The sequence below is a fragment of the Ricinus communis genome, chromosome 1 (assembly GCF_019578655.1).
Source record: "Ricinus communis isolate WT05 ecotype wild-type chromosome 1, ASM1957865v1, whole genome shotgun sequence".
Taxonomy (NCBI): Eukaryota; Viridiplantae; Streptophyta; class Magnoliopsida; order Malpighiales; family Euphorbiaceae; genus Ricinus; species Ricinus communis.
The window spans coordinates 4,509,758-4,528,913 of record NC_063256.1 but is presented as its reverse complement, the minus strand read 5'-3'; the positions used below and the strand labels follow the sequence as shown (position 1 = coordinate 4,528,913).

At 33.8% G+C, this 19,156-nt stretch overlaps 2 protein-coding genes and 1 long non-coding RNA gene across 6 annotated transcripts; 2 read left to right on the top strand and 1 right to left on the bottom strand.

The window, feature by feature from the left end:
• Window positions 1–703: 703 nt before the first annotated feature.
• Window positions 704–7,271, top strand: LOC8287001 (protein IQ-DOMAIN 28). Of its 3 annotated transcripts, none has more exons than XM_048376773.1 (8): window positions 704–966; window positions 1,519–1,655; window positions 2,443–2,721; window positions 3,693–3,896; window positions 4,116–4,196; window positions 5,612–6,602; window positions 6,873–6,940; window positions 6,975–7,271. In XM_048376773.1, exons 2-7 carry the CDS (start codon window positions 1,566–1,568, stop codon window positions 6,908–6,910), a joined length of 1,683 nt encoding a protein of 560 aa, XP_048232730.1. In that variant the 5' UTR covers window positions 704–966; window positions 1,519–1,565; the 3' UTR covers window positions 6,911–6,940; window positions 6,975–7,271. The 3 variants fall into 3 exon arrangements, with proteins under 3 accessions (XP_048232730.1, XP_015575297.2, XP_048232740.1); XM_048376783.1 differs by lacking the exon at window positions 704–966 and adding an exon at window positions 1,089–1,135; XM_015719811.3 differs by having other exon boundaries at window positions 6,873–7,271.
• Window positions 7,272–12,658: 5,387 nt separating this feature from the next.
• Window positions 12,659–15,499, top strand: LOC8287000 (pentatricopeptide repeat-containing protein At3g57430, chloroplastic). Of its 2 annotated transcripts, none has more exons than XM_002520075.3 (3): window positions 12,659–14,509; window positions 14,697–14,953; window positions 15,176–15,499. In XM_002520075.3, the coding sequence occupies exon 1, from the start codon at window positions 12,729–12,731 to the stop codon at window positions 14,496–14,498; it is 1,770 nt and encodes a 589-aa protein (XP_002520121.2). In that variant the 5' UTR covers window positions 12,659–12,728; the 3' UTR covers window positions 14,499–14,509; window positions 14,697–14,953; window positions 15,176–15,499. The 2 variants fall into 2 exon arrangements, with proteins under 2 accessions (XP_002520121.2, XP_048229278.1); XM_048373321.1 differs by having other exon boundaries at window positions 14,686–14,953.
• A 773-nt stretch (window positions 15,500–16,272) lies between these two features.
• Window positions 16,273–18,486, bottom strand: LOC125369964. Its single transcript, XR_007215703.1, has 3 exons — window positions 17,536–18,486; window positions 16,689–16,755; window positions 16,273–16,553 (listed from the first exon to the last, which is right to left on the bottom strand). It is a non-coding gene; the product is annotated as an uncharacterized LOC125369964 (long non-coding RNA).
• Between the last annotated feature and the right edge of the window lie 670 nt (window positions 18,487–19,156).

Genomic DNA, 19,156 nt, shown 5'->3' with positions numbered 1-19,156 from the left:
ATAGGAGAAATTAATTATTCTTAATAAAAAAATAATAATTCTAAATCAATTAAAATATCTTTTCTAGATTTAATAATATAACGATTAAAAATCTCATGGATATATATTTTTTTATATTTTATATCTTAACACAATAAATTTTTGGACGACTTACTAATTTTTTTATATTACTAAATAGAATTGCTTTTTCACATTATTTTTTCTTATTGTAAAATTTCAAAAATCATCATAAAAAATATCTTTAAAAATAAATTAAAAATATAATATTTAATTTAAATTTTTAAATAATTAGATAAAATTATTAAAAACTATAAAATTTAGAATTTAATTAATAATTAGTCATAAAATATATTAAACAAATATTATTTTCCTTATTCGGACGAATGTTAGAATCTGAATACTTTTTATGAGTAAAATACAGATTCGGACAGGATATTATTAAGTAAAGTACAATTCATTAAGCTTCTTTTTTTTGGTCAAAAAATTCACTAAGCTACTAAAGCATAAAGATGATAACTTTAAGTAAAGTAGACAGCTGTATTGTTACTGACAAAGTAGTTAAAATTCAAAACCATAATTAACTATTTTGCTGCTAACCTAGGAGGTTAAGCAGCAACCATCACTGACCTTCAATTCAATTCATGCCATACAGGGAAGGGATACTGAAATAATAGGAGGACCACTTCGCCTTTTCACTTCCTTTCTTGGCCCCACACTCACACCCAACCCAACACTAAAACTACTCACACTACTCACGCCCAGCTCCTAAACGGCGCCGTCTGTCAGATACTTTCGGTTATCCTCATTTTTTAAGACCTTTCATTTTCATCAAAAGAATTTTCAGCTTAATTTGCTTTCTCCCTCTCTCTGCACAGTGCAACTCTGTTTTTGTCTCTGTGTGCAGACAGAGAGAGAAGATAACCAAAAGAGAAAAAAAAAAAAAAAAACTAAAAAGGAATCTACGAGGTACATTTTGGTTTTCTTCTATTTTTACATTTACTGTTTTTCATTAACTTGATCTTTATTTATTTTTATTTTTTCTGGTTCTACTGTTATTTTTCTTTCTTATATTTGTTCATTTTTAGTTTTCTAATGTTTCTTAGATCTGTGGTTTTTTTTCTTCCCTTCTGTTGTGGTTTGTATTAATTGTTTGCACTATTACTAGCAACTTCTTGTTTTGCTTGGTCAATAACTGGCATACTTTTTGTTAGTTTTTTTTTTTTTTTTTAATTTATCTTTAAATATAAAAAAAAACTCGTTTTCAGGTAATGCTTAAATTGAAACCACTTGTTTATCACTATTTTGCTTCTGTTTTGTTCTCTAATTACTGTTATTTTGATTTGAAGGAGGTGAAAGAAAACTGTTGTAATAATGGATTTGTTAAATTTGAGGTTTTAAATTTTGAAAATTCTTTTTATGTCTTTTTGGCTGCTTGAATATGGTTTTTGTTTAGCGTGAACAAGTTGTGCAGGTGTTTGAATTATGTTATTGACATTCTCTTCTGTTATAATGGTGCAGATTCAAATATTTAGATTTTGGAGTTTCAAGAAATTTGTGTATTTGCAATGGGGAAATCTCCAGGGAAATGGATCAAATCCTTTTTTCGGGGAAAGAAGTCATCAAAGTCCAATTTGTCCAAAGGAAATGACATTTCAGTAAGATTTAGTATAGCATCCTCTTTGAGTTATTCTAGTGATTGGTTTAATAGGACAGTCTAGTGATAAACTGAAGCTTAGCCATTTTGGCAATGCAATAGGCCTTAAGTTGCAGAATCCATTAATGATAAAGTATTTTTTTCTTACTCTTCTCATTATACTGTTAGTAAGCTTGATAGATCCTTGATTAGTGCTTTCTTGGCTGCATGAATTTGCCCGCAAATGCCAATTCAGTCACAAGTATTAGTTTCATATGTTAATCATCAAGCTAGAACAGAAACAAATTATGGTTTCTCTGAGCATAGGGACCTGAAAATACTATTGCAGGTTATCCAACATACTGTTACTGTTACAAATTATTAGCTGTGATCTGGTTATCAAAAAAAGGATACAGTGAAGGGTGAATAAGTTTGGACAGAAGTATGGATATCACCAATAGGGTTGTAGATACCCCTTTGTTTTGGTAGGGTCATGCAAACTTCCTTCAAAAACATTCGCAAATTTAACTTTAACAACTTCAACTGGAAGTTTATTCACAAATGCACATTTAACAGATCTAACAGTGCCATTTTGTCTTTAGTTATTTAACAATTTCATGTGCAAAAAGTAAAAGAGGATTTGACATTGGATTCAATATCTGCTGTATGTTCTGAATTTTGGTTTTTGCAAAATAGCCTGATCCTGCTGAAATGTGGCTTAACTGAAGCTTATTGTACTTTTATGCTGTTGAAATTGTATATGAGTACAAAATTTAAAGTCCTGACTGGTATCCAATTGTTGTGTTAAGAAATCTGCCAGTAAAGGAGAGATATTGATTTCTTCTAAACCACCCGTGTCTGATACAACTGTGGAACATTCATTGATTGCACAACTTGCTCCTACTGTTGCTGCTAAAAGTGGAGCAGAAGTTGCTGTTAAGTTACCAGATGAAGAGTTTGCTTTTTCATGTGCACAAGGAGATAAGAATGCGAAGGAGGTTACGAATTTGGGTTCACAGGAAGATCCTGAGGGAATCAGACATGAAGCAGCTGCCACAAAGGCACAGGCAGCCATTAGAGGTTATCTGGTACTCCCCACTGCTGTCCTTGGCATAAATTACTTTTTCCTCTTCAAGTTATTTTGTATTTTCTCCTTACATTGATATAATGCTAGTATTTTTTCTCTCCTTAACTTTGTAACATTTGATCCGTTACTATAGTGCTAGAGTTGCCTGTAAAGAACCTTTTCCAGTGCTTACTTGTTAGTTTGAATCCTTTGTTCACATTTATGATGTGTGCATTATCACAGTGAATATGTGCAATAAAAGCTGCATGATAGAATCTTCTACAGTTTCTATTCATTTTACATCCTTAGCTTTGTTACTTTTAATGATTTTTATTGGAACTTGTACCATCTAATGAGTCTCTGCTCATTGTAGACTAAGTTGATTGTTTTGTTGTTTTCTTAAAGTAAGATGTTGGACTCCGGTTTCTCAAAACTCAAGGCATGAATATGCTACTAGATTTTATTGAGATCTGGTAATGTACCTCCCGTACAAATTAGTTATATCTGTATCTTTGTGCATGTTTCTATTTACAGTTATCGAGTACAAAAAAAATAGTGCAGGTGTATCCATATAATGTGGTAGAAATGGGTGTTCTCTTACATGCTTGAAACCCTTTGCTTGCTTTAATTAAGATAGAGAGAGACAGTGAACAGAAAATATAGACTTGCCATCCGTATTGCTTGGGTAGCTGCTGAGTACCACATGTCATTTGAAAATCTCCAATTGCATGGATAAAGTAATATTGTCATTCATTGATTGCAATAGCGTCGTGCGTGTCTCATTATTCTTTAAGCATAAAAGAGTAGCATTCAATACAAATTTGCTGTCAAATGTATGCTACCTCTGTCATTTTGATTTCAAATATACACTGACTTTATTAAATTTTTTTTCTCTTGATTTACCTTCTGTGATGTTCCTGGTATGAATTAGAATTTTGTGCCTTTTGGCTCTACTGTACTGATTCAGTAATTCCACTGTGGTTTTTTATAAAGGCTCGTCGACAATTTCGAACACTTAAGGGCATTATAAGGCTGCAAGCACTTATCCGTGGTCACTTGGTTAGAAGACAAGCTGTTGCTAGCTTATGTTGTGTGTGTGCAGTTGTTAAACTTCAGGCACTGGCTCGTGGCCAAAATGTTAGACGGTCTGCTGTTGGGATTCAAGTGCAAAATACGTGCAACCTGGGAAAAGTTCAGGTGATCTATTTATGAACTTGGCGCTAATGTTTGATTTGTCATAATTCATCAATGAACATTCATGTGGAAGTTTTTTAGTATATTGTAACTGAGATGGAACGCTTGACTATTACAGTTTCTAGTTCTCCCATGTCCCTTATGGAACAACAAATTGGATTGCTGAATTTCCTTGATGCAATTTTTTTCACCAATGATTTAACAAACATTTTATGTTATCAGGGTGCTCAATGTTCACTTTCTTCTGGAATATGTACATCTACACTGGAAGAGAAGCTGATAAAGAATGTATTTGCTCAGAAGGTGAGAATTTTTTTAAGTTTTACCTTACCTTTTGTGTGAATAAGTCTGTGCTCATTGATTGGCTTCCTCTTGAGATTGCTGATGAATTCATCTTGACTTGATAGTACAAGTTCATACCAATCATTTAGGTTTCTATGTCTATCAAGGATTTCCTTCTTGGTCTGTTTGGCAGCACGTTGCTTTATGTTTCAACTCAAGTATATCAGAAGTTCTTCCAAAATGATGCTTTTTTGGTCTCTTTGAATTTATGTCATAAAGAGTTAATAGCATTTTCTGTTTAGTATTTTGTTAGCATTCAGCAGCTAACAAGTTGGTAAGGGCATTAAGGTCTTTAAACAATTATAGCAGTTATCTTATTTTTGCCAAATGAAACATGGGTGGCAACGAATAAGCTTTGTTTATGAATTAGCAAGAACCAGGTATCAAAAAAAGGGAAAATTGTTGGGGTAAGGGTTGATAACTATGTACCATAATATCTGCCTCTGTTGTTATAATCCTCCCTTAACAGAAGTTGTTGAATTGAATTGCTGTAGCAGTTTGAGTTTATATAATGTTGAAAATAATATCACTGGCTATGTGCTATCCATAGTTGTTAAAGACTTACCTGAAAGCCTTTGAGGCTGGCAACTGCACTGAGGCATGCGCCTTAGAGGAGTTAATATTAGATGCGAATATTTGTTTTTGACTTCTGATTGAAATTGGGCCATTGGTGGTACATAAAAATTAGATGTACCATACGCCCATCCACACCTAACCACTTCAAAAAATGAAAAGAAGAAATGAGGGAAATAACGACAGCATGTGTTACTTGTTAAAAAACAGAGTTTCTTTTTAGTTTGTTATTTTAGAAAATATTTATGCTAAGTAAGTTTATATTTGTGCATATATTTTAATTTAGATTTATATAACATTGATGCCATTTTTATGATTCTATACATGCGTTGTGTTATGAGTCTTATTAACTTTACTGTATTAAATTCTATCATTTCTTTTGCGCCTCACTTCGGTAAGGCGCACACCTTGTGCCTAGGCTCCAAGACCCCTTTGTGCCTTTAACAATTATGGTGAAATTTTCAAGATGAAACAAAAATCTCTAAGAAGGAACTGCAAGGTTCCATATCTCTGGATATGGAGAATGCAAATAATGGTTGCTCCCTTCTTTTATTTTATTTTGTCTGTGTTGGCTTTTTGCTTCATCAAATCCTCACTTCAGTAAGGCGCGCACATTGCGCCTAAGCTCCAAGATCCCTTTGCGCCTTTAACAATTATGGTGCTATCCTGACACATACATTCTCTAGTTGATGTTTTCAAGATGAAATGGCAATATAGAAGGAAATGCAAGATTCCATATTGCTAGATATGGAGAATACTGAAAGTGTTTGCTCCCTTATTTTATTTTATTTTGTTTGTGTTAGCTTTTTGCTTCTTCAAAGGGTGCAGTACCTCTAAGCCTTCAGTGTAGTGCTGGGGAGCCTAATCCATCCTGGGAGTGGTTGGAGCGCTGGACAAGGTCACACTTCTGGGAATCCAGTGTACAACAAAAGAAAATTGATGAGCATGATAAGGTTCAGAAAGTGGAAACGAAACAAGGGAGGCCAAAACGAAATGTCCAGAAGCTATCCCGCCCTAATGCTGAAAATGGCTCAGGGCGCTCAGCTAAAGAATCCTATAAGTCAAAACGTAATCCAAGAAAGCTGTCAAGCCATCCAGTAGGTTCGGTTGAGGAACATTCACAAAGCCCAAAGGAGAAGGTAAATGGCAGTAGAAGAAAAACTTCCAATTCCACAAAGGAGGGTTGTGCAAGATATGATGTTGACAGTGGAAAAGAAAAGCACAGTGGGGGGAAGTCATTTGCTGTTGCTACTGAAGTTCCAGAGGGAGCTAATGATATGGCACTGGCTGTGGCACAGGTGCCTGATGCTGATGCAAGTCCACAAATTCCTGCTATAGAGGATCAGTGTAGTGCATTACATGAGTGCCATGATTTGGACTTGACACCTGTGGGAAACAATGGTAAAATTGATGATATTCAAGATACAAATAAGCAATTAAACCATAAAGATTACCGTACTGGCAATGAGAACCAGAAAAACAATGATAGAAGATCTTCATTTCCTCTGAACATTGAGCATCAGGAGAATGGGGTTCATACTACACCAAAAGTGCCCAGCTATATGGCACCAACTGAATCTGCAAGAGCTAGGCTCAGAGGACAAGGGTCCCCCAGATTTTCTGAAGATGCAATTGAAAATACTGGCACAACCACTACCAGACGTCATTCCCTACCATCATCCACCAATGGCAAGTTTACTTCAATGTCTCCTCGAGCACAAAAACTGGTTCATGCAGCTAGCAAAGGATTGATCAGAAGTGACAGATCTCTATCTGCTTCTAGAGATAGTACAGGTAAGAATTATAAAAATTTAGCGATTTTGAATCTTTCCAAATTTGTGGTCTAGTCACTTTCACATTGTTTGTTTCTACTCCCTAGGCACAAAAAAACTTAACTTGAATCGAGTTTTACTGATGTCAATCACGATAAGATATCAATACTCTGTACATATTTAGTATGTAAGGAGATTTATAGATTTATTATGTATCTTCAAATTCTGATAAGACTTGAGATGCCGGAAGTCCTGTTCTACTTTCTGGTTATCAATTATTATGTTTTGCCAGTTTCAGATAAGGCGGTTAAAGCAGAGTGGAGGAGGTAATTTACGTGAAGAATGCTCTCCATAGAGTTATTGTACTGAGGAGAAAACAAAAAGTAAAGACTATTTTTACAACACATGCTGTAAGTTACATAGTAATCATTATCTGGTGTGCGGAGCTTGTCCAAGTAATATGCATAGTTATTTTGGGGTGGAGTATTTAGGTGGGCTGCATATTTAAAGTCGATCAATTTAGGAATCCTTTATGCCTGTTGTGCTGTACAACTTCTTTCTCTTTTGTTCCTTTGTCCCGTATGCATTAGATATTCAGATACCAGAAACTTTTCAGATGACAGTTCAAACCTGTATTTATTACTGTGGTTCTTTAACAGATGAAAAAAAGCAGCTTAACGTGTTTCTTCAAGTTGGCAACCCCTTTGCGTTGATCTTTCCATATCAAACTATCAAATTAGACATATCTATAATACGCTCCAGTCAAACTCATTCGGTGAAATGTCTACTTCACCAACCATGATTTGCGTTCGTAGCAAATTCACTTGAACTATCGAAAATGCATTGGATTCTTTACTTTTTCCCCTTCTCTTTGGAAAAGCTGATAGAGGATGAAGAAGGGTGAGAGCAGGTTAGGTTTTTTCTTCTCCTGGTCCAAGAATGACCACTTCCCCGCCCAAGCAAACCAACTTCCCTGGGCCTGGAATTCCCTACCACTGCTTATATTCCCATATGCGATGGCTAAATCAGGTCACCCCAAAAGTTCAGATAACCGATTTTTGAGGAAATCTCCGATATCATTACATTTACTTTAATTTCTACATGAGAATCATTGAATTATTCTGGAAATTTCAATAAAATCTTGATCAAATTATTATTCTTAGGTGCTAATTATTATAATTAAAAGAAAAGGAATTTAATTTTTCTTAATTGCAGAAAGAATTTTTATCTTACAAAAAATGAGAACAGTTTTATACTTTTTCGTAGATTAAAATTATTTTTCTTAAAATTTATAGACGAATAAGTTGTTAATTACTATTTTAGTTATTATAGTATTTTTATTTCTCTTCAGTAACCTATAATTGCAGGACAAGTTAAATATACTACTTTTAATACCTAAAAAATATCAATGATTTGGTAATTTTCTATTAATCCTATAAAAGCAAAGGATTACAAAGTAATTGTAGAATTCTCCTTTTTATTACTATTATTTATATAAAAATTATTGGTAGTATGATAATTAATTTAGAACACAATACTGAAGGTTTCTCCAAAAGAGATACTATGGTAAATGAATCTATTACGCAAGAACAAACCTTACAATTTTATGGTCATATGATCAAATTAAATACACCGAATTGGATAGGACACGAACACACATTCCTAATATACCAGTTTCTTTGGATATACATATTTGGAGGAAGATTCGATTGGGGTCAAAAAGCACTGCACAGCAGTTGTTTGGCAGGGTAATACAAGGCTCAACTTCCTCCCATATCAATGCTGCAAAATTGTCACTAATGTTTGGCCCATCTCCATCTGCTCCTGCAGGTACTCATTCTATTCCTGGTCTCTTAGCTTCTTCCTCATTCCAACTACAAAACTGATGAATCTTGGGAACACTGGAAGCTAGTAGATCGCCTAATCTGTATAATTGACCAAAATTGTTTCCAAGCTGTTATGCCATGCAGGATGAAAATTTTGAAGGTTCCCATGGGCCTTAGTTAATCTCGTAGATTGTGGTTAAAGATTGGTCAAATCTCAACAAAATTTTCTAGGATGACTCAGAGCTCTGAACATTGTGCAAAGATATTAGTAGAGTAGTAGATGGTGTTATGAGGTTATTCACTCATATAGTTAAGTTAGTAAAAGTACTTTAAAAGTAAAAAAAGATAATGATAAAATTATGTTCCAACAAGTCTTACAATCACGAGATTTAAAATACTCTTTTGTCAGATTTAAAATAAAATATTAAAACTCTCAATCGTACATGAATTAATTTTATCTTAATATGATATATTTTAAAATATTTACTTATGATGATATCTTTTTTTTTTTAAATAAACTGAAGTTATTCTTCAATAATATTTGTGATACTAGTTGGATTATAATTGAGTCAAATCTAGTTTCCTTGGTTTACTATATTGGGTTAAATCTATTTGCTCCTCACTAGTTAACTCGCTGAACTTCTGATTGATTGCTTATCTTATTGTAATGCAACTCCTAAAATGTTCCAATGCTTAAAAAAGAGGAAAAATAATTCTACTCAATTCTGCTGTGAGCATAATGGGACATTAGCATAATCCGTCATGGGACGATATATATAATTATTCTGTTATTGTATCACGGGACGATATGGACATTATTTGGGCACATGCAAAAGGATAAGGGTATGCTGGTATCAGGGTATGGGAGCTTTCTAATTCATGCAAATGTATAGTCTCGAGACTCAAGAGGATCAATAAAAGCAACATTAATCAAAAGGAAGTGATGAAGAGTGGGTAGAATTAAAGAGAGCACTACTTACTTACGTACGTTAGTGCAGGATGAGACTGAAGAATGGAGTCCACCAATTACATGTCTTTTCTTGCTAACAATACTGTCAGATGGCACCTAGAGTTCCCCCAAACACTTCAGTAGGGCAGGAATAACACATGTATAATTAAGGGTATATAATAGCCCCAATGAAGCGGCCAGGGGAACTCCAGAGGACAGCTGACGATTTCTTAATCCTTCTTTGTTTTGTTGGAAACATGATGATGATGACTCGTTTCTCTTGTTTTGCCCTTCTTGGTTGTTTAGGCATTGCCTGTGTCCCAATTTATAGACATTCTGAGAGGAATGACCTCCGCATGCACTCACAAATATGTTGTAGAACAGTAATTAATATGCCGCCTTCCTTTTTCACTTTGATTTGTCAAATATTACGAGACAAATTAAATAGTGGACTACTGGTGTATTGGCTTTTTGACAGGGGACCATAATTATAAGATATATATATATATATATATATATATATATATATATACTTGCAAGACTTTGAATTCTTTCAACTTAAAAATATAATTCATTTTGAATTGAATCTTCTTTTACATGATTTAATTACTTTATAGAAGTGAAGCAGAGAATTTGTTTATTTTTATGGAAGAACTCATGAGTTTTCACATAATAAATACTTCATCAATTAATCAGTGGGTTTTTGACGAGGAGTCATAAGACACAAGACATAAATATGTACAAGAATTGCTAAAACTGAACCTGGTCACTATGTTGTATAATAGGAAATCAGATAATAAAACTAATTGAATTTGTGGTCTCAGGTTATCCAACGCCTTTTCTCATCTTATAGAATCCTTTTCCTTTTCTTCTTTCTTATTTTAAACGTGAGATAGTTCCACCCTTTTCTATTTCATTAATTTGAGGCTATGGAAGGTTCTAGAAAAGTTTTGGGTCTACTTTTAAGTATCAATGACATATATAAAAAATTAAAAAACGAAGAAGAAAGCTGAGTAAAATAATTTTAAGTAAACACATTAATTAAAATATACACATGAGTTTCAGTCATTGTTATTATATTTTATTATGGATTTAATTTATAAATTGTGCATATAAATATTTTGAGATATTTTTAAAATTAGAAAAGTTATTCTCACATTATTGTTTGTGATCCAAATCAACATGTCAAGCAAATAATAATAATTATTATTATTAACGATACCTTCTGTCTATATATATATATATATATATGTAGACTAGTTACATAATGTGCTTGGAAACTCTCATAATAATCTCAGGAAGCGGAGTGAGTAGCAAGGTTAGAATTCCTTGATAACTACTCCATTACTGCTGGTTTAATGCAAATTCTATAATTAGCATATGGCATGTCAGATTTGATACCCAGCAGCCAGTAATGGCTCCCTTTCTATAAATATATATACTCAACTTGACAAAACTCAAAACCACGGCCTGAATTTGCAGAAAGTCACGGATCCCCTTTTTGCGAACCCAAATTTCAGTTTACTGAAAATGAAAGGAGATGGGAATTGGGTGAAAAAGGTCGAGCAGAATATAGCCACCCATCAGCTGCTTCTGTATATATTATTATTCCCTATCTTCAACCTGCTCCAGTTTTCTGTCCAGATTCACTTCCACCACTTTATCTTCTTAGATTTCTCTCGTCTGTGGTAGAATGTGGACCAAAATGTGAAAGACTGGAGTTTTCCATATATGTGATAGTAGGGTAACTTAATTTGTTTCCATCCCAAGAAATCAACACAAGTGAGAGAGGACCACACAGCTTAAGCATGTCATATACAATGATAATTCTTTGTTTAGTGCTTAGCATTACACTACTTGTATTATGGAAGATGATACAGAGATAAGATGCAACATACTCTCTCTCAATGATTAGCATTCCCATAGAAGAATGATGATTTAATTAGCTATTATCAACAATTCTTTCTTTCCCCCCTTTTGCAAGCAATCGTTATCTTATTAAAGATTTTAGAGGAAAGAAAACCAACTTATATAAAAGAACATAAGCTTATACATCAAAAGAAGTAAACAACACAACCAACTGATGTTTCTCATGAAACACAAACAAAGAAAAAGAAAAGAAAACACGTATAGAAAACACCAACTGATCAAACCAAAAACACTAGAAAACTAGAGCATCTTCCACATCCAGAAACCCACAAAACTTGAGACCAGATATCGTTGACGATTTTTCAACTATGTTGCTTCTGTAGGCTATAAGATTACGAGTACATATTGTTTCAACTATATTTTAATGAAAATATATGTGTTGATTCAACTAGTAGCATATTCTCACTTGTAAAATGAGGCAAAGCAAGATGAAGTTTTAAAAATTAAATAGAGATAAAGTAAAGTTTTGAGTTTTATTTGTTTAAAATGGATCGATGTAATAAAAGAGGTGAAATATAAATTCTAAGCTCTACTTCCTGAATTCACTGATTTTGTGAGTTGAAAATGATGGTTTTTAAGAGGTAAGTGGATGTTAAACTCTACTTCCTTAATCTACTGATGTGGAGAACTGAAATATATATATTTTCTTTTTCTTATGAGTTTGGGTAATTGATTTTAAAGAAGAATCATGTTATTAAAATTGTTCATACCTCCAAAAGTCTATACTTAAGAAAATTCCTATCATATTAACCCAAAAGATTTTACTATTGCAAAATAATATTTAACTGAAGAAAAAGAAGATCCCAATAATTTCATTTCATTAACAATTACACATATATGAAAATTAGAAAAATTTAAAATGTATAACTCTCTCGTACATAAATATAACTATATTGAAATAGGCAAGTAATTGCCAAAACAAGAAGTGTAAAATATATAAGGATAATTTGGATTGAAGGATTCAAATGTGGAATTTTATAAAATCTTACAAATTTAACTTAAAGTTATCATTTGGTAAGTAAAAATGTAGCATAAATCTATGAATTTTAAGAAATTCCTCACCTTTTAATTTTTTTTTTTTTATCTTTTAGAATTTTAATTTTCTATCTAAATAGTGTCCACAATTTAAAAAAATTAATGAATTGTTATAATATTTTTATTTCAATATTATTTTATATAAAATTTATTATCTTTACATTTAATTCAAATAATAAAATTCTTTAAAATTTATTAAATTTTAGTTAAATCCATGAATCCAAACCAGGCATAGTGCATAAAATGAGAAATTTATCTGTTAAGCCAGCCCAGAAGGCCCATTGGTCTCTTCTTGTATCTTGACGCTTAATAAGTAGCTTTTCAAGGCCTAGCTAGGCCCATTGTTCCTTTAATCGTAATGTCAAAAAAGAAACGAAAAGAAAAGAAAACTATTTACAGCTTCTCTTAAATGATTCCAGAAGCTATAGGCTCCTTATTGCACCATTGCGCCAAGATCAAGGCTTTTCTTCACGGTCTTTCTCTTCATGCCGCTGCTTTAAAGACCGGCATGCTATCTGACATAATTGTATCCAACCATGTTATAAATTTATATTCTAAATGTGGCAACGTAATATTTGCCCGTCGTATGTTTGATGAAATGTCTGACAGAAACCTGGTCTCATGGTCAGCAATAATTTCTGGTTATGACCAAACTGGACAACCTTTATTAGCTCTCAACTTATTTTCTCAGATGAGAATTGTGCCTAATGAATATGTATTTGCCAGTGTTATAAGTGCCTGTGCTAGTCTTACGGCATTGTCTCAAGGCCTACAAGTTCATGCTCAATCTTTGAAATTGGGTTGTGTATCTGTTCCTTTTGTTTCTAATGCACTTATTTCAATGTATATGAAATGTGGTCTGTGTACTGATGCTTTATTGGTTCATAATGTGATGTCTGAACCAAATGCTGTTTCTTATAATGCTTTAATTGCTGGCTTTGTGGAAAATCAACAACCTGAGAAAGGAATTGAAGCTTTTAAAGTTATGCGCCAAAAGGGTTTTGCACCTGATAGATTTACTTTTTCTGGGTTATTGGGAATTTGCACTAGTTATGATGATTTCTGGAGAGGAATGCAATTGCATTGCCAAATGATCAAGCTAAATCTTGAGGATTCAGCATTTATAGGGAATGTGATAATAACTATGTATTCAAAGTTTAATTTGATAGAAGAAGCAGAGAAGGTCTTTGGCCTAATTAAAGAAAAAGATCTGATATCATGGAATACGTTAGTAACTGCTTGTTGTTTTTGCAAAGATCATGAAAGGGCTTTGAGAGTTTTCAGAGATATGTTAGATGTATGTTTTGTAAAGCCTGATGACTTTACTTTTGCTGGTGTTCTTGCTGCATGTGCTGGATTGGCATCAATACGACATGGGAAACAAATTCATGGTCATCTTATTAGGACAAGACAGTACCAAGATGTTGGAGTTAGTAATGCCCTTGTTAACATGTACGCCAAATGTGGTTCCATTAAAAATTCATATGATGTATTCAGGAGGATGTCTGATCGCAATCTTGTCTCATGGAACACCATTATTGCTGCATTTGGGAATCATGGGCTTGGAGCAAGAGCACTCAAACACTTTGAGAAGATGAAGACAGTGGGGATACACCCGGATTCTGTTACATTTGTGGGACTTCTAACAGCTTGCAATCATGCAGGGCTTGTTGAGGAGGGCCAAGTTTACTTTAATTCTATGGAAGAGGCCTATGGGATTTTCCCAAATATAGAGCATTTTTCTTGTCTTATTGATTTGTTGGGACGGGCTGGGAGATTACAAGAAGCAGAAGAGTACATGGAAAAGCTTCCTTTTGGGCATGATCCTATCATTTTAGGGAGTTTGCTTTCTGCATGTCGGCTTCATGGAGACATGGTCATCGGGGAGCACTTGGCTACACAGCTTCTGAAACTTCAGCCTGTTACTACTTCACCTTATGTTCTGCTGTCAAACTTATATGCATCGGATGAGATGTGGGGTGGTGTTGCAGAGGCATGGAAGATGTTGAAATATAGTGGATTGAAGAAGGAGCCTGGCCATAGTCTGATTGATGTGATGGGAATGTTTGAGAAGTTCACAATGGGTGATCTTTCACATTCAAGGATTGAAGAGATAAAAGACACAATCAAAATGTTAAATTGGACAGTGAGTGAAGTTTCTATAAATCATTTAACATAGCCCTTGAATAGGTACGTGTGCACTACATTTTGTTTGCACTTGCATTCATACAAAACTTGTACTTGTATCATAACTTGAAATCTTTATGAGCTTAATAAGACTTAAGGTGCTATTCTGTATGATGCATATCATCTGATAGTCAAGATTTAAAGTACTACTCTTTGTATTTTCTAACATATTCTCTTAGAATCTATGTAGAACTGTTCTGGACTGTGTTGTTGAGTTGGGCTCCCAATGAACGAACAAGGTACCTCTCCAAGTCGCAGATTAAAAGAATTGGAGCTGACTCATATTCTTTATCCAGCCATGTTCCTTTGCAGCGCCGAAAGAACTGGGAAAGAGGAATCAGGTTGTTGATGTGCTACTGATGACTGCTCTTTAATTCCAAAACCTGCAGTGTCAAACAAATGATGCGTGCCAACTTTATGTGAATTGGTGTTGACTGCACACTTCATGTAAGCTTTCCTTTTGCTATGCAGCGTCAAACTGAACCGACCAACTTTCGCTTAACTAGCCTTTATTTTATCAAATTCAGCTACTCTTTCTACTTTGTTTATCTCTTGTCATAATGTGACCTTACTTCTCAAACACGGAACAATTTCTCCTCAATACGTGCTTTAGATGTCCCATTTGCCAATTTAGCTTGCCTTGTCCATTTATCTCTGAGCTTTCTACAGGGAAGGACTCCATCTTTCTGCAGAGGAATGCAAAATAGTGGTGAAGCAGAGCAAATCATGGGGGTCCTTGTGGAGGTTGACTGCAAATCAACACAAGAAGTCACTACCATCAGAATTTTCTGGAGGTCACCCAGCAAAATCGCGGTGACTTGACCTGATTCACGTCTTTTTATGCAGCATGTCTATAAATATTATTGTACGTGGTGGAATGTTGTCCATGGCAACTGCTCATCTTCTCCTTTTATCTCCTTAATTTATGTACTAAATTTTTTGCTGCTACAAAATATTGGCATCTAAGAAATTTACCTTTTCTCTTTCCCTTTCTTTTACCATCTTAAGAAGTGCAAGTATCCACCTCTTTTTGACATATGGCAGGGTTAACTTCCAAAAAAAAGGCAGTGTCTTTCAATTTCTATTTAATGAGATTATTTTTTGTTGCTTTGAACTGGTTTTAATAATTTTGTTTCAGTTTAGTGTATCAATCAACAATGGAATTGCAATACATGTGGACAATACGCAAAACATACCGGCTGCTGTTATCTTGCTTGGGAGGTGGGAGGGTGAACCTTTCTCCGGTACCCTTGACAAATACAGTATATACTGTCCTCCCATCAAGCAACCTTTAATGGATCTCTTATAAGCATATTGTTTCTGGACTTGGATCAGTCTCAAGAAAACCTAACCCATGAATCTTTTATTCACTTTAGGAAGGATCATTGAATGCATTCACAGCGTACACATATTGGGATTAATAATTTGAATTTGTATTATAATATATGCAAGTATTCAAATATATGGAAGCTAAAAAGGAAATCACTATATTCGAGCACCACTGAATGCATTCACAGCACAAACATATTCATTCCAAGATGGAAAGTAGATTGCTCCGTCGGCTATAGCTGGAGTAGCAGATATCTCTACCAGCAAAGAATGTCCATTTTAAACGAACAATTGGTTGATTAACCTCTCTCCATTAGCACTTGTTCTATTGCTGATATCAACCCCATGATTTAACCAGTGAAAGCATATGAAATGTCAGAATACAAGGCATACATCCAAATAAGCTTAACTGGTAATTGACAAGTGAAACAAAAGGCTTTATTGTGACTTGCATCTGCAGCAGTGTAGTCTGTCATTAAAAATGAAAGAAACTGATGCTTGCCATGATACTTTTGGTCTCAACATTTGCCATCTCTTCTAATTGTAAGTGATTCTTCCTTCGAACATGGTGTATAAAAGAGAAGGATTTTTTTACTTTCTATTTGATAGCCAGCTATTTAGAGTATGATATCCATAACGGACATTCTATTAAATCTGTACGATAGGGTGTCTGACAATCTCGATCATCAATCACTTCTGATTTTGTATTTTCAACAATCTGAGTTGAACCATAAATAAACTTGATGTTAGAATTTCAAGATTCAGACCATGGCTGATCTGCAATTTCTAGCAGCTAAAATATCTTCTTCTTTTCCCTAAAAAAAAGTTAAATATCTCACATTAATTTTTATACCTGATGTCACATATAATGCTTCTACAAATCAAAAAGGCAAACTCTGGCACAAGAAGAACCCATCAACCTGCACACTGTATTTCAGTTGGAGCCATGCGAATAAGAAATAGAGAGAAGCGAAATGTTCCAGGGGGAAACCTTTTAGAAAGATTTAATTTCTAATACTTTATAACTTGCTAAAACAAATCTTAAATCTTTTTATTACATTTAGTTATAATTTCAGGTGGCAATTGCCTTTAGATTGAGCATTTTTATTTGGACTAATTACTTAAAGATGGGGTCTTAATGATTATTAATTTCATGTTATATTAGGATCACTTAGAAGGTTAACTGTTAGTGATTATTCTAGTAACTTGGTTATTTTAGTAACTTCTTAATTTTGAGATTTATTTTTGCAATTTCTTTTATACAATTAGAAAAGGAGAAATTTAAAATTTTATATTCAAATTGAAATAGACACATACTATAAATCTAATTTTATAAATGATTTTTTGCAATTTAAGAATTCTACTGTCCAACATGACTTCTAATTTGTTTCTTTTACCTGTAGAGGTTGCTCTACTAGCTAGCAACTGCGGAAACAGCTGCAAAACATAGAAGGTTTGAAGATCCCTACCCTATCACACCAACAAAATCCAACCGCATGAAACTAAATTTCTGGTCTTTCTTGTGCCCTAATTCAGTTGCCATCTTCTTCACAATGCCGGTAACCCTTTTCTTTGTTTCTCATTGTATGTGTCTCATCTTCTGCCCTAGCTCTTTTTTTTGTTTCGCGTTGATTAAGTAAATTTTCACAATGGGTAAATTTTCAGAATGGGTATAGACAGTCATCTTGTAAGCATCTCACCAGTCCCAGTTGACATAGAGGAATTGATTGTCTAGGCTTAAGCATATCATCCCAGCTGCAATATTTCACCATCTCTATCTAGTCTAACGGTGATGGTAGCCACACCTCTCTTTGCCCATGTTATTTCTTTTTGCTGGGCATCTGAGCTCCAAGCATCCTTCGTAATAAAATTTTCTTGCTGCAAAAAGCCAATCAGAGAAAAAGCTTATATTTTGTTGGAGAAAATTTGGCATATGCTTATATCATGAATGAAGAGTTTGGCATATGCCTATATCATGAATGATTCTTGTTGCAAACTATGAATTTGCAGAATCGCTTCTTCAGTACCAATTAAGTGAAAATTACATCTTAAGTATAAGGTGTCTATGCTAATACTTAAATATTTTATTTGTTTTTAGCGGATTATAAATATAAGTAAGCTAGTTTCCTACGCAAAAGAAAAAAGAAGTAAGCTAGTTAAGTGTCTAGTGAGTGTAACAAAAGTTAAGCATGAACTGGTGATAAACAAGTTAGACTAGCATATCAATGTCCTACTTTAATTCAATTCTTAATAATTTGAAAAAGAGAAAGACATGAACAACACAATAGGAGCACTATGCTGTAACTCAAAGCTGAATCAAGAATCATTCTGCTGGGAATGCTATTTTTTCTTTTCTTTCTTATCAAATGACACCAGGAGTTCCCCCAAACACTTCAGTAGGAAGGAAGACTGGACCTTTTTTTCATCCCAGTGAAGTGCTCAAGGGAACTCTAGGGGACAGATGATGCTCTCAGATTCCAACTTTTCTTGGCTTAATGGAAATGGTAATAGCTAACTACATATATATAGTGATAGCTAACAATGAAACTGAACGCGAATGCGGTCTAAATGAAGGAAGAATAGGGAAGTGAGTGGTTGTTTGACATTCTAAGCATCTTTTCTTTTATTTGATTCCAACCCATAGCCTTTGAATTTTCAGCTTCCAGGCATGCAGTCTCCAATAAAAGAATCTTGTAGAATTTATCCAGACCTGTTCTTATCATATACGTGTAATGTTGATGCAATTTCTATAAAATGAGGATTGCCAAGTCGAGAGTTAATTGACAATGAATTGATGATGTGGAGGAGGACCACAGTTCCATTCACATATGATATCTATCATAACTTAGACAGACACATTTTACTAGGTCATCATTAGAATTATATTATATTTATTAATTCCTATATTTGTATTGGTTAATTTTAGTTGTTGTATAAATTATTAATAAAATTAAATAAATTAATCAATGCAAAAATAATATTTAATAAATAGTGTCACATATCAATTTTTAATTTAATTTGTTTATAAATAATATGGTCGAGTCTGCATAACAATTAAGGAATTATATATGGACATGGCTATAACTCAGGTGTTGGATTTATGATAGATTTTAGAGAATGGCTAGTTTTATAAGATTTTCCTTTTATGTACCAAAAATATAAAGGCAAGTGTTATTACTGAATGAACTCCATGAATTTTTGTCTATACTTAATAGCACTAATGCCGCGACCCAATCTTAATGACTTAGTTTAAGACATAATTCTATCTTTTTCCTTTAACTGGACTTTCAAACCAATGTTTATTAAACTTGAGCAACGTTA

What these genes read in the sequence shown, in the direction of transcription:
- LOC8287001 (XM_048376773.1), top strand. Translation starts at nt 1,566, where the DNA reads ATGGGGAAATCTCCAGGGAAATGGATCAAATCCTTTTTTCGGGGAAAG. An exon ending in CCAAAGGAAATGACATTTCA is followed by an intron (nt 1,656 to 2,442) that starts GTAAGATTTAGT and finishes TGTTGTGTTAAG; the next exon opens with AAATCTGCCAGTAAAGGAGA. An exon ending in GCAACCTGGGAAAAGTTCAG is followed by an intron (nt 3,897 to 4,115) that starts GTGATCTATTTA and finishes TTATGTTATCAG; the next exon opens with GGTGCTCAATGTTCACTTTC.
- LOC8287000 (XM_002520075.3), top strand. Translation starts at nt 12,729, where the DNA reads ATGATTCCAGAAGCTATAGGCTCCTTATTGCACCATTGCGCCAAGATC.